This window comes from Nannobrachium achirus (assembly GCF_963921795.1).
Source record: "Nannobrachium achirus genome assembly, chromosome: 8".
NCBI classification, from domain to species: Eukaryota; Metazoa; Chordata; class Actinopteri; order Myctophiformes; family Myctophidae; genus Nannobrachium; species Nannobrachium achirus.
Window position 1 is genome coordinate 11854970 of NC_137817.1, and position 13453 is coordinate 11868422.

The following is a 13453-nucleotide window of genomic DNA, read 5'->3' on the forward strand; positions in this document are numbered from 1 at the left end:
GAACGGTGTTCATGCATGCATGGGCAGAGCTGCAGATTGGGTGTGACTGTGTGAACAGTACAGTGTACAATAGTACAGAACATGCTAATGCAAGACCCATCTTGCATGTCCTGTACAAGCAGTTACTTATGTTGCAGCTGTGCAGAATTCAAGGAGTAAGATATTTTGAGTGTACCAGTGGTGCAACAGGAAATTGCCTGAATCTTTGCCATGCCCCCTACCCCCAATCCCAAACTCTGGTATGTGTATCTGTGGCTCTTCATGCTTAGGGAAAGATGCTTAGAAACGGATATTTACACATACCAAATGCCAAAGCTGAATAGAACATCATTTCTCAAAAAGATCCCCTGTGGATGCTGGGCTAAAACTACAGGGACAGACGCTGTAGAACTCTTTGCAATACTTTTTCTTCAGAACAACTCAACAAGTAGCTTGCAAAAGTTACACATTAATTTGTTTTACATTCACACTTCAGGCTTTGCTCAAACAATATTGTCCCATGCATCATATAATATAGTAAGACTTAATGTTGACTTAAAGTTGAAGCTCCATTGATTAAATTACTTCTCAACAATTTCCATACTTCCATACTCTTTTTTTTTTAATTCTTTTTGGAACCTGTTATCTTCCTTTGACACTCCTTTTGGCAACAAACCAGGTTTTGAGAATGCTTTAGGATGTTTACACAGATGGTTACATAAAATGAGTTGGTTGTTTATCAATGTCAAAGATAATAGACAGTGCACAATTCCCACAGACCATTAGTTTTATTGTGAACACTATGGCCCTCATAACATCCTCAGTCTAAATGGACTAGATGTGACTTTGAAATGATATATAATTGTCTCCACCAGCCGAAGGCAGGGAGAGACTATGTTTTCGCCTCCGTCCGTCCGTCCATCCGTGTGTGTGTGTGTGTGTGTGTGTGTGTGTGTGTGTGTGTGTGTGTGTGTGTGTGTGTGTGTCCCGCCACAAAGTTTGTTACCAGCTAATCTCCGGAGGCGTTGGCCCGGTCGCTGCCAAACTGAGCGCACACACTCCCTGGATGCCAATTCAGAACCTCTGCCCCACATTTTTCACATGTGCCTGTTCTAGTGCCACCAGGAGGCCAATTTGTGCAAAACTACCTTTTGGCCAGTACCCTAACCCTAACCCTAACCCTACAGATTTTGTCCAAAAATCACGCAAATCGGTAGACAGTATCTCTACAGTCATGTGATCGACATGGATCTGTCTGATTGTCCATATTCCATCCTGATTGGCTGAGATTGGCTTTCAAAGTTTGTAAATTGGTCAAACACAGCGTGCAATTTTTGTGAAATTGTGCACGCACATTCCCACTAGGCCGAGGAAGAAATGCCACATCAAACTTTTCAAATCAGCCTCATGGTGGCGCTATAACAGGCCGCCTGGCCTGGTGGAGACCTGTGCTCGGAAGAGCACTGCTTCTAGTTCATACATAAAACAATATAAAAATCATAAAACAAACACATACAACCATGAACAGTGAACAACTTTGAACTAAGCAAAATTAAACTTAATTAAACAAAAACATCTGGTCTTCAAGACAGCAGTGGAGGCGGTTGGGTCAGGTCATTTCAGTTGTACATGGTCATGTGGAGCCACTATCAAACAGAGAAGGTGAAATAGATTTAGTTCACAATGTCCCGAGGTCTACTACAGGTCAAACAGGGATACCAGGAACCCTCATCATGATGTATATCACCTAATTCCTCTAAATAATAACAAACATACAAAATACCGTAACCCTAATACTACACAGTACACATATGTTCCTTTCTTCATTTTGAGTGGTACTTTGAAACTGTTGTTGTCACTTGTATACTGTAACTTGCCTTAAGAGTCAATCTTTATTCTTTACACTCTCTGAACCGAATGAACACAGCCATGTCTATGCTCCATTGAAAGCATAATTATTTTGTTGAGGAAAATGAAACGATGCAATCATTATACCGAAAAATAAACACAAAAAATAAACACACACACAGTGTTTATTACAGTACCTGTCTGTAGTTGATAGTTATGTTGCCCATTCCCACCATGTCATATGCTTGAAATTTACCTGGGAGAAAACAATCAATAAGGAGTTTTACTACTCAGTGACAAGAGGGTATAATAATATTATTTCCCATTATATTTTATTTTTCTTACACTTACCCACCAAACTAGGTCAACTAAAATAGGTCATCATTTTCTAATACTTTCACGTTGGTTTGTGGTGCCTGACACAGATACAAGTTTGTTCATTCTTACCAAGTAGAGCCTAAGAAAACTATGGGAATCCTCTTTCATCCCCTCGCCTCACATTGCTTTGTTCTTGTCTATACTCGTTTCTCTCATGATATATTAAACATCGGTCTTGTTCTTCATAACATTTTCCCTCTCACTGTTTAAAACCTCAACATCACATGTTTAATCTCATATGCCATTGCTTCTCTAACTCTTCCTGTTACAATGTATGCATGAAAGCCAAACATTATCTTGCCATAATATCTTCACTTATTACTTCCTCCTGCTCTTGCTCTATCAGCTCCAATCTTTTCCCTGATGTCCTCTTACATGTTGCTCATCCTCTCACCCCTCCCTCCCTCCCTCTGTCCGTCCTTCACCCAGTGACAGTCCCACGCTCCCTTATCTCTCTTTTATCCTCCACTGACTGCTGTCTCTTTCCCCCTCCCTTACGGATCATGCTGTCCAGTTTCATCAGCAGGTACAGGAAACCGGGGTAACTGATGGTCATATCTGGCTCCGTGTATCTCAGGCCGATGAGCTGCATCACGAAATCGTCCATCGCCATGCCTAAAGCACAGCCAGACCAGAGCAAACAAGCACAGACGTTTCAATGACATCCCCTGCTGTTGTCATGGTGTAAGTGACAGTGCCATGTGTGTACCGCTATGCCAATTTCCTTGCTGCTGAATAAATTATGTTGAAGAGGGGATGAATTTGAAGAAAGGTGTTTTAGTGCCCCCTGTAGGCAGTGAGTAGAGAGTTCCACATAAAAGGTCTGCCTTATAGAGTATGTTAAACAGAACAAGAGGATATAGCAAGCTCAATACAAGACTACACAATAACAAAGAGCATATATTTTATTATTATTTTATTATATTAATACGGATGGTTGCCTATCGCAATTTCCACATTGCAAACTACTTGCTGTGAATATGGGTGTTTGTTCATGCTCCACAAACTGTCAGTATTCGATAACCAGTAAAATCCTCAGTTGTAACTCAGATACTGTAACCTAGTGGACCATCAAATTGTACAGTTTCAAAAGTTAAATGAGCAGTCAGGATTGTACTGTGTGCAAAGAGTGTCCTCAATGTGTATGACAGTATGAGGAGGGCTCTAGCCTACCTGCAGCCTTCAGGGCAGGTTCCACCTCTTTATACTCAAGGCATTGAGATTTATTCTTGTCAAAGGTCAGGAAAATGTCCTGTGGAAAGATTAAAATGGAGTATTCAACACACAAAATTGGAACTATCACCCTGTGTATCTCATTTACTTATTTACCGGTAGATGAAGTGCCAGCATTTCCTTTTTGACTACAACACAATGATGCCACTTCCAAAGGGCTTCATAATAACAGGTGGTGCCAGTTAGAATGGAGGCCCTGAGCGTGGAAGGCCATGGGACCTATTTTCGTTGATGCCTTTGCCTAAAAGCATTACCCCTTGTCCTTAAACTTCATTGATTCTTTTAGTTTCTTTCTTTTTACTATTTTGAAAAGCTTTTTAAAATACTTAAAATAGCCTATCTACATCCACATATTGTGAGCTTGTAGATCGGCTATTTGAACTATAAAATATTTTTTTCTTCAAAATAGTAAAAAAAAAAAAAAAAAATCATGCACCATGCTCAAACTCTTGACTCTGGCAGTGTTAATGTTATGCTATATTCATGCAATAGTTTTCTTTTTTTAGGATAGAAATCTCTAGCCTGGTGTAGCCAGACTATATACTAATGCAGCTAACTAACTAACCCATGTTGTTTTAACATGGGTGGATTATTTAGCTGTGCTAGGCTAAGCAATCTCTACTTTCTTCCTCCCCGAACAATATTGCCTCAATATGGCCAATACCGTCCATCTCCTAATCTTGTCCCACAGGTTCTGGAACCCCAGCCAGTCCATCTGGGCAAGACCCTGGGTCTGGAGAACTGGCATTAAGGGAAATGGTCAGACTCAGTTCCTGATAGATACTGGAGTGGGATGGCATTCAAAAACAAACGATCAGTGGAAACTTCCTCCAGGCAGTATTATTATTGTTGTTCCTAAAGGATACATCCATGAGGACCACCAAGCTCTTGCAGTGTTCTAGAGCCAGCTTCTCTTCGCTGCCTGCCAACACTACGCAGCACACACACACACACACACACACACACACACACACACACACACACACACACACACACACACACACACACACACACACACACACACACACACACACACACACAGTGTGTGGAGGTTATAAGGAAATCAAACAGTCCTAAGTAACTAAGAACCACTCTTTCTCTCTCTCACGCACGCACGCACGCACGCACGCACGCACGCACGCACGCACGCACGCACGCACGCACACACACACACACACACACACACACACACACACACACACACACACACACACACACACACACACACACACACACACACAGTAGGTGGAGGTTATAAGGAAATCAAACAGTCCTAAGTAACTAAGAACCACTCTTTCTCTCTCTCGCTCACTCACACACACACACGCACGCACGCACGCACACACGCACGCTTACACACTAGTTGGTGGGGTGTGTCATAAGGAAGCAGCTCCATACATCCTCCTTCCTGCCGTGACATCATTCCAACTTCCTGCAGTAAAAACACTTTGAGCTATCTCTGCCTCCATCTGAAAACATTCTATAGCAGGGTGGAGTCTGTAATGTTGGTGTTGGCTATGCATCATTCACTTTGAAGGGGAGCAACAAACAGTGGTCTAAATGGGATTCTGGGTACCAATGCTCTTTCTAGCCTAGAAAAACTACCGGTATGCAAAAAAAAAAAAAAAAAAAACTTCTGATGGTTGGAATCTAGTTCTTTTAGATAGCCTTTTTTATTTTGGTGTCAGCATGTTGGCACTGGAAATACTGTTATCTTTAAAATGTGATATGTATCATGTAATATAAGTATAAATATAATAATTGCATCAAGCGTCATCGCCTTGATATATTACTGTTCTCATAGCAAATACTCAGGACGGCGTGCAGGGCATGTTTGGCCGCATCGCTGTCACTCAAGACGTCCGTGGGGGTGTGTTTGGGTTCAAGGGGCGCAGCCTAGAAGTCTTCACGGGGGCCCCGACCCCGAAATTACCCGAGAACCCGAGAGACCCGTACCGGGTTCGGTCAGTGTTTTATCATAATCACTCGGAGCCGGGTTGGAAACGGTCGCATTTCCCTTGATTATTATTTCGGAACAGGTCGGAATCGGATGAAATTTGACTGTACTTTTCGATTTCGGTTCGCTTTTTTGGACCCGTGAAGACCTCTAGCGCAGCCTCCAGATCAAGAGCGATGTAATTGGGAAGCATGTCTGTCTGTCTGACTGACTGACACTGACTGACTGACGGACTCAAACGGAGCTACTAACTTTAATCTTTGAAATCTGAGTCTTTTTGGCTGATCAACTGCCTAACTAACTGACTGTCTGAGAGTTATTGGCTCCTATACTGACCTCCTCCTTGTATGGCTTCAGTCAGTAGCTGGTACAATTCCAGGGGCCTGCAGAATCCCTCCTGGTGAGAGACAGAGATGTATTTGAACAGAAAATGAAATTTTTAGATTAAGGAGAAAAAAAAGAAGGGTGAAGCGAATCCAAATGGAAATTATGGAAATAGCCCTAAGCTTTTAAGAGAAGATATTGAGAACAAGAAGTCTCTTGTGAAGCATTAGGAGAGCGGTCTCAAAACGTTGCAATGTACAATGTGATAAACCGCGCCCTCTGGTAAAGTACACAGAGGAAGTTGGAACAAACACCATTAATTACGACCATACTAGGTCACATTTACAATAAAAACCTCCAGATCCTGTGTGTGCGTCGGGGTGCATGACACCTCAGCATGCGTCACAGTGTGTGACACCTCATCCCAGCTCAGCAGAAGGATATAGCTGACCTGTTCTGACATCTACCGATGTTTCTGGTTGACATTGGCACATTTCACTCAGGTTTTTTCATCTCACTCATGTCACTTTGTCTGCTGACCTCACTCAGCAACGAAATAAAAATAAAACAAACAAAAATAAAAATAAAACAATTCACAGGAGGCAAGCATTGATCACCCCATAATGTGCACTGCAATGTAGTTTCAAATGCACTACATTGCAGGCGTTTTTGAGAGTAAAAAAACAAAAAAGAAGAAGAAGACACGTGTGACATGCATGATCTGGGCAGATTGCCCCAGGAAATGTGCCAATCTCAACCCAAAACAACGGGTATGATGTCTATAACGTCTGACCTCATACAATCCCTTTTATGCCCATATATGGAGATCCCTAATGTCATCAATAGTCACACTTGCAAATGAATTATGTCCTTGTCCCTTTTATGCCCATATATGAGATCCCTGATGTCATTAATATTAAGCCCATATCTGGGAATGCCCATATGTGGACATATTGTGTCAATCTCATGTGGTCTATGAAGTCAAACATCTATGATGTCAGACGTCAGTCATCTCCATATTTGGGAAAATGTGGCCACATTTTGTCCAACTTAAACAACCAACCAGGTCTGTGCATTTCTTTGGTCAAAGTTGATCCCATGCTAAAGCGCAAGCGCCTGCCCAGCAGTCTGCTGTCACCCAGGCGGATGTGTGCACGCGCCCATGTGCGCGACCTTAGGGCGTCTTACTGGTAATACTTGATACTATTTGGCCCAGGTTAGGTTTAAGGCTTTATTGATGGTGTCTTTGTGTTCTGCACCAGGTGGGATGACTGTATAGGGTGTATACGTCTGTATACTTTTATTCATATTAGTTTAAGAGTGTCCTTATTGTGATGTTGCTCTTCTGTACCCACTGTCCTACTATGACCTCACCTGTATCTGTAACTTTACTCCTGTGCTGTCTCTGGAGCCTGAATTACCCCTGGGGGATCAATAAAGGTATCGATCTATCTAAGGCTAGCAGTTTTCTGTGGGCAAATCTCACCTTGTTGCAGTGTTTCTTGAACAGGCGTCTTGTGGATCCAGGCGAAGGGAGGGCAGCCTGGTGAGGAAAGGAAGGCTGAAATAGAAAAATCACACAGCCGGCAATCAAAAACATAAATATTTTCAAATCAATAATATGATCACATATTCACATGTTTAAAACAACACAGGTTCAAGGTGTTAATTGTCACATACACACAATACAGCTGGTAGTGAACTTCTTATACAGTACTTCAAGCTTTCCCAACGTATATAATTTATTATTATTATTTCAAACTCAGACTCAACTGTATTGTCTCGTCACAAGTTTACACCAAGTATAAAGGAGCGGATCACATTATTTTGTGCTTCCTATGACTACTGTTACATTATTAAATAAAATAAAATAATAATAAAATAGTTAAGAAAATGTAAAAGGTATAAAGTTACAAGGCATGAAAATGGTGCAGTTTCTTTTTACTGTACACATTTAGTGTCGGCTGTCCTGCTTCCCTACCTCTTTCATGGTGATGTCATTGGTGCCCGGTTTCTCAGCTGGACTGGAAGACAAAAAGACAAAACAGTGCAATCATCATGTAAAAGCTTACACTCATTGATACGTTTCTACAACTGCAAGGTATTAATGGTTATTTAAAGCATAACCATAGATTTAGCAGTAAAAATATATATAATCATTCATAAAGTAATTACAGAATAATGAATACATTATAATGTTTATATATTTATCTCCACCAAGAGTTGGATCAAGGTTGTGTTTTCGTCCCTTTCCATTTGTTTGTTTGTCTTTTAAACAGGGTATCTCCAAAAGTGATACATGGTTCTGCATTAATCTTTGTTGAAATATTAATGTAAAACTGATTAACTCGGGATGGTGTTTTCTGCTGGTGTTTCAAAGGGTACTTTGGAAATGCGCACCGGGTGTGTGCTCAGTGTAGTGAGTGCCTAAATCTAACCCTAATCCTAACCCTAACCTCAGTAAAACTATGCCTAACCCTAACCTTAACCTCAGTAAAACTATGCCTAAACCTAACCAGTCCATAACCCCTAACCCTAACCACAAACGGGCGCATTTACGAACGCACCCTTTGATACACTCGGATTGAAACATCAGCTTAAAACACTCTCCCTGATTAACTCTTCATGTCAACTGCCCAAATGAGGGTGTGGTGTTGGGCCTGGCCTATCACCAAAATGCACATAACCTCCACACAGATTCATGTAGCACCATGAAAAATGTAGGTATGTTTTGGCAAAGGGCGGGGTTGACCTCCATACCTCACACCCACTTTCTTTGCCTAACCCAGGGGCCTTCAATAGGGGGTCCGGGACCCTCCAAATGTTTGTGTGATAGAAACTTTTTTTTCCCCTTTTTTTTTATTTATTTTTTATATTTCAAAAAATATATTTAATAACTTTAGCCAAAAATGGCAGATTGTAGATCGGCTATTTTCAGCAAAGCGGTTTGGTGTAGAGGGGAAAAAGAGCAGACTAAGTACAGAGTGAAAGGTCAAGTTTATTAAGTATTGACGGTTCAAGTGGTTAAATACAGTATCTGAAAACACAAATTGACATGAATCCAAAATACAATGATGATTGTGCTGTCAAACAATGAAACTTTATGGAATCTACAGTATGAAAAGATTGTGGGGCTCCCTGCTTCATCTCTCTCTCAACCAAGGGGTCCTTGGGGCCTGAACATGTTGAAGACCCCTGGCCTAACCTGTTGACAGTTTATAATGAATGCAGCACTCACGCAGCAGCGTTGCCTTTCTCAGTTAGCACCCTGAGGATGAACGCTCCCTCCTGATTGGGCTGCGCCGTGGAGGCGATTATCACATATTGGCCGGGCGGCAGCTGACCTCGGAGCACCACCTCCCGTCGCTGGGCGTAGGTAGGAGTGCCAAGGACCGGACGGAGCATTTTCAGGTCAAAAGAGGACAGGTATTTGCCCTCAGAATGGACTGCCTGGAGAGAATAAAAACATTACAAATTACACACGTAAATATCATACAACATGCACAGTCAAGTACATTATATACACAGCACACACAAATACAGTAAAATGCATAGCTCTATATTAGCAGTGTTGGGGGTAACAGTGTTAAAATTAACACCGTTATTATAATAGTTTAAACTGTTAGTTTTGCAATTAGAGTACTTGGTTACTTAGTTACCTTTTCCAAATTAATGGCATTACTTCGTTAAATTTAAGACCTTTTTTTGCCACAAAGGAAAATGAAAATCTATCCTGATCAATGAACAAGCTTGTTTCTTTCAAGTATTCACACTATATTTGGTTTTATTGGTGAGAGGAGGAGAGCATCAATGCAAATATCATTGGTGAAGCACAGCACAGCACAGCTCCACCTCCACAATACTGGTGGTCAACTGGTCACTATTGATTTGATTTGATTTGATTTTGGTAAAAGATATACAAATAAAATCCTTTACAAAATAGCTTAAACACAATGCGGTCCTGCAGCTGCACTCTTGTTTATGTTAATCAGACTTCCTCACTGAGGGGTTTTAATCGTCTGTAATGAAATAATTATCTAACAAGTTACTTTTCTCAGAAGGTAATCCTGTAACGTAACGAGTTACTAACAAGTAACGTAACCCAACACTGCATACCAGTAAGACGCCTAAGGGCGAAAAGGGCGCTGTCTTGGCCATATATGAATTCTGTCTCCTAACAGGGAATCATCTGGGATACAATCCCATTTATGCCCATATATGGAGATCCCTAACAGAATCCCTTTATGCCCATATATGGAGATCCCTGCTCTGAGTATCTGATGTCAGATACTCAGCAGGGATAGCAGGGATCTCCATATATGGGCTTAAACAGATGTCACCTGTTTAAGCCCATATATGGAGATCCCTGCTCAGAGTATCTGACACATCACTGTGATGTCACAGTGATGTGTCAGGGGAACCACAGTGTCAGGCGTTACCCGTCCGGCGGACGATTACAGACAAGCTGTGACGGTTCTGATAGTAAACTGCGACCTATGGTCGCAACAATTAGGCCTATACCTGTGTGTGTATAAGGCTTATGTTGGCCCATGAATACGGTACGTATTTGAGAGAATAGATACATATACTATTTGTGTGCAAGCGTGTGTGCGTGTGGGTGTGTGTGTCTGCAGTGTGTTCACCTTGTACACGTGCAGGCCTATAGCCAGTTGTACACCACTGCGTCTGCTGTGTTTCTGCATCAGGGCCACCAGGAAGGAGCAGGTCTTCTCTTGGTCCGATGGGTCATCATCTTCCTCTAACAGGGTCAGGTAGAACTGGGGGTTCTGCCAGAGGAAGCCTGTCATACGGTCAAAACCTCAATGTACTGGTCCATTCAGGTCCATTTTTAAATGAACACACACACACACACACACACACACACACACACACACACACACACACACACACACACACACACACACACACACACACATAGTGGACGTACATACATATTGTAGATTTGCAAAGAAATGCACACATAAAACAAAGAAAATTCACTATTCACTAGACTATGACTATGGTATTGCACTACCTGCATCTGTAACATACTGTACAGTATGTAATAATAATACATAGTACACATGTAGAATGCACTAAATACAATACATACACAAAGATAATTGTGTCAGTGCTTAATTGTGTGTGCCTGTACAATTCTAGCCTGGACATTAGACGAATCTGAATCAATTCCTCCGTCAAAGGATTCCACAAAGATGCCTCGGCAGTCGGCACATATCTGTTTGTTCCGTCAGTAGTTTTCATGCTCCGCCCTACCTACCCCCTTGGTAGGAGCCCCCTGCAGAGTTGCCCACCACCCAGCTGCCCTGGTGCGTCGTGCTGTGCCACGGCCGTGTGCTGAGGCTGGGCTGGCCGACAGTGTCACTCAGGTGACACACCTCCATCACCTCAAAGTTCTGACGAAAGTCTGACACATCCATCCTGAGATGGAGGGAGGGAGGGACAGAGACAGACAGACAGACAGACAGACAGACAGACAGACAGACAGACAGACAGACAGACAGACAGACAGACAGATTAACCAGCAGACCGACAGATATATAGACAGGTGTGATACAGGGTTTTTCCAAAGGGTGGAGGATGGAGGTCTATAAGGAACAGTGGTGTGTGTCTGGGCATACAACTACTCACCAGAACTCCCCATCATCTTTGTTCACCCTGTCCAACCTCAGCTGTTCCTCCTTGCTCACTCTATGCCACTGTGGACTAGAGAGAGACAGAGAGAGAGAGAGATATATATACCGTGATACAAATACAAGAGGAAGAGAGTAACAGGCAAAATAGAGAAAGGGTGTTGAGATACATACTAATAACTAATATTTTTATCCCAGGATTTTGTAACCCATTTTTCACCCAGTGCCAATTGCATAAACTGTAATCCTGGGCACTACTCTCACTCTAAAGAGCCCCGAACTGAGCTCATGTTTCCTTCAGTGCATGAGGAGTGAGCATACTGAGCAAGTCGCTTCTTATCACCTGACAGGGGTTTTCCCCGGTAGGATGTAGCGTGGGGAAGGAACACGTTATTCCAACCAGTTCCTTTCCCTCCATTAGGCACCCCGGCTGACCAGGGGGTGGCAGTAAAGAGACCAGTGTAGGAGCCGATCTACAATAGGCCTTCATATACGTGACCAAGTATTTCCCGGTGAACCTAAGCGCACCGGCGGGGGCTTGGGAGTGTGGGGAACACGCACCACTGACGCTGATGATGGAGAGGTTATATTGCTTAGCCTTTAGACCTATGTATTGAGAATGAGAGGCACTCTTGCCGATTTAGTAAGAGACTCGTCGCCAATTGCAAGTTATTTAAAAGTTATTTCGGCCGATGATATCCTTTTCTTCCCACAACTAGACTAAGGATTTATATTGTCTGTGTTATTGTTACAACCACAATTATTTATGTGTGGCAAGATCGCGGTTCACTAGTTTTAGTAGGCTATAGTGTAGGCTTAGAAGCCTTTTCAGAAGTTAATTTAATGTTTTCCATTTAATGATTTCCTTTATCCTCATCTTGCGCTAATGCACGCAACTTTTTTGCCATGTTTTAAGGCAGTGTAGGCCATAGATATATATATCTATGGTGTAGGCTTTTCAGAAGTTAATTTAATGTTCTCAATTTAAAGGTTTCCTTTATCGTCATCTTGCGCTAATGCACGCAACTGTTTTCGCCAGGTTTTAAGGTCTTATTTTAGTTTTTTCTCATAAGCTTGCAACCCTCCTTGCCCATCGGCCCCCACCGTTGTGCTTAGGTTCACCGGGAAATACTCGGTCGCTTCATATACAGTATGTGCCATGTCTAATGCCCCTTTGTCATGGTCTACAGACATGTCGAGGTGCCAACTTGCACCCACCTCCACCCACTTTCATCCACCTCCAGCCATTTATATCAGGTCACACTTGTTGATGGTGACGTCACCAAGAATGCTGGTCCCTTATCTGCTAAAGGCGGCCAGAAACACGGACAGATACCGTTTCTGGACGCCGGAAACAGACGGCACCGAAGGCAGTACTTGTGCATCCTGCTGGCGCAAGTTATTACCCCTTTACCTCACAATGTAGACACACACTAAACTTTCTTCTGGTTTTACCATCTTTCTGAGGACTTTTGGTCCCCACAAATATGGATATAAGCAAACCTACAGCAGTACTGACCCATTCATGTCACTCCAGGGGCCCTCCCACTCTGCCTTTCCCCAGGGGTTTTGGACACGAATCAAGTCCACTGGTCCATATTTAGTCTCTACCTGGGACAGCAGTAGGTGGAGGACAGGACAGCAGTAGGTGGAGGACAGGACAGTGGAGATGTGCATGGCACAGGATAAAAGAGGAAGAAGAGTGGGCAAGTGAAGACAGGACAGATGAGATGACACAATGAGTACTCAAATGGCTCATCTGTTTTTACTGTCTTTTTATCTGTAGCTTATCCTTTGCCCCAGCAATGACCCAATTCCCCTCAGGAACAATAAAGCTTGCTGTATCTTAATAACATAATGTAGGTGTGGCAGCTTTACCTTCTCCACTGCAGTCACAGAGTAGGCATGTCTGAACATGATGCCCAGCTCATTCTTCTGCTCTAGAGGACCCTGTGGTAAGACAGACACACACACACACACACACACACACACACACACACACACACACACACACACACACACACACACACACACACACACACACACACACACACACACACACACACACACACGAACAGTA

At 42.7% G+C, this 13453-nt stretch overlaps 1 protein-coding gene across 1 annotated transcript in view; it reads right to left on the bottom strand.

Moving 5' to 3' along the window:
- Positions 1-1598: 1598 nt before the first annotated feature.
- The window catches only part of LOC308289921 (calpain-9), a gene marked incomplete at both ends in the record, with an annotated part of 23783 nt that continues 11928 nt past the window's right edge, over positions 1599-13453 (bottom strand). The window contains 15 exons of the mRNA XM_080731702.1: positions 1599-1625; positions 2025-2083; positions 2704-2820; positions 3379-3457; positions 4103-4171; positions 4305-4369; positions 5732-5792; positions 7206-7280; positions 7701-7743; positions 8958-9169; positions 10363-10520; positions 11001-11161; positions 11372-11446; positions 12893-12984; positions 13252-13323. Coding sequence (XP_080587828.1) covers positions 1599-1625; positions 2025-2083; positions 2704-2820; positions 3379-3457; positions 4103-4171; positions 4305-4369; positions 5732-5792; positions 7206-7280; positions 7701-7743; positions 8958-9169; positions 10363-10520; positions 11001-11161; positions 11372-11446; positions 12893-12984; positions 13252-13323 — 1365 coding nt within the window. The remainder of the gene's footprint in view (positions 1626-2024; positions 2084-2703; positions 2821-3378; positions 3458-4102; positions 4172-4304; positions 4370-5731; positions 5793-7205; positions 7281-7700; positions 7744-8957; positions 9170-10362; positions 10521-11000; positions 11162-11371; positions 11447-12892; positions 12985-13251; positions 13324-13453) is intronic.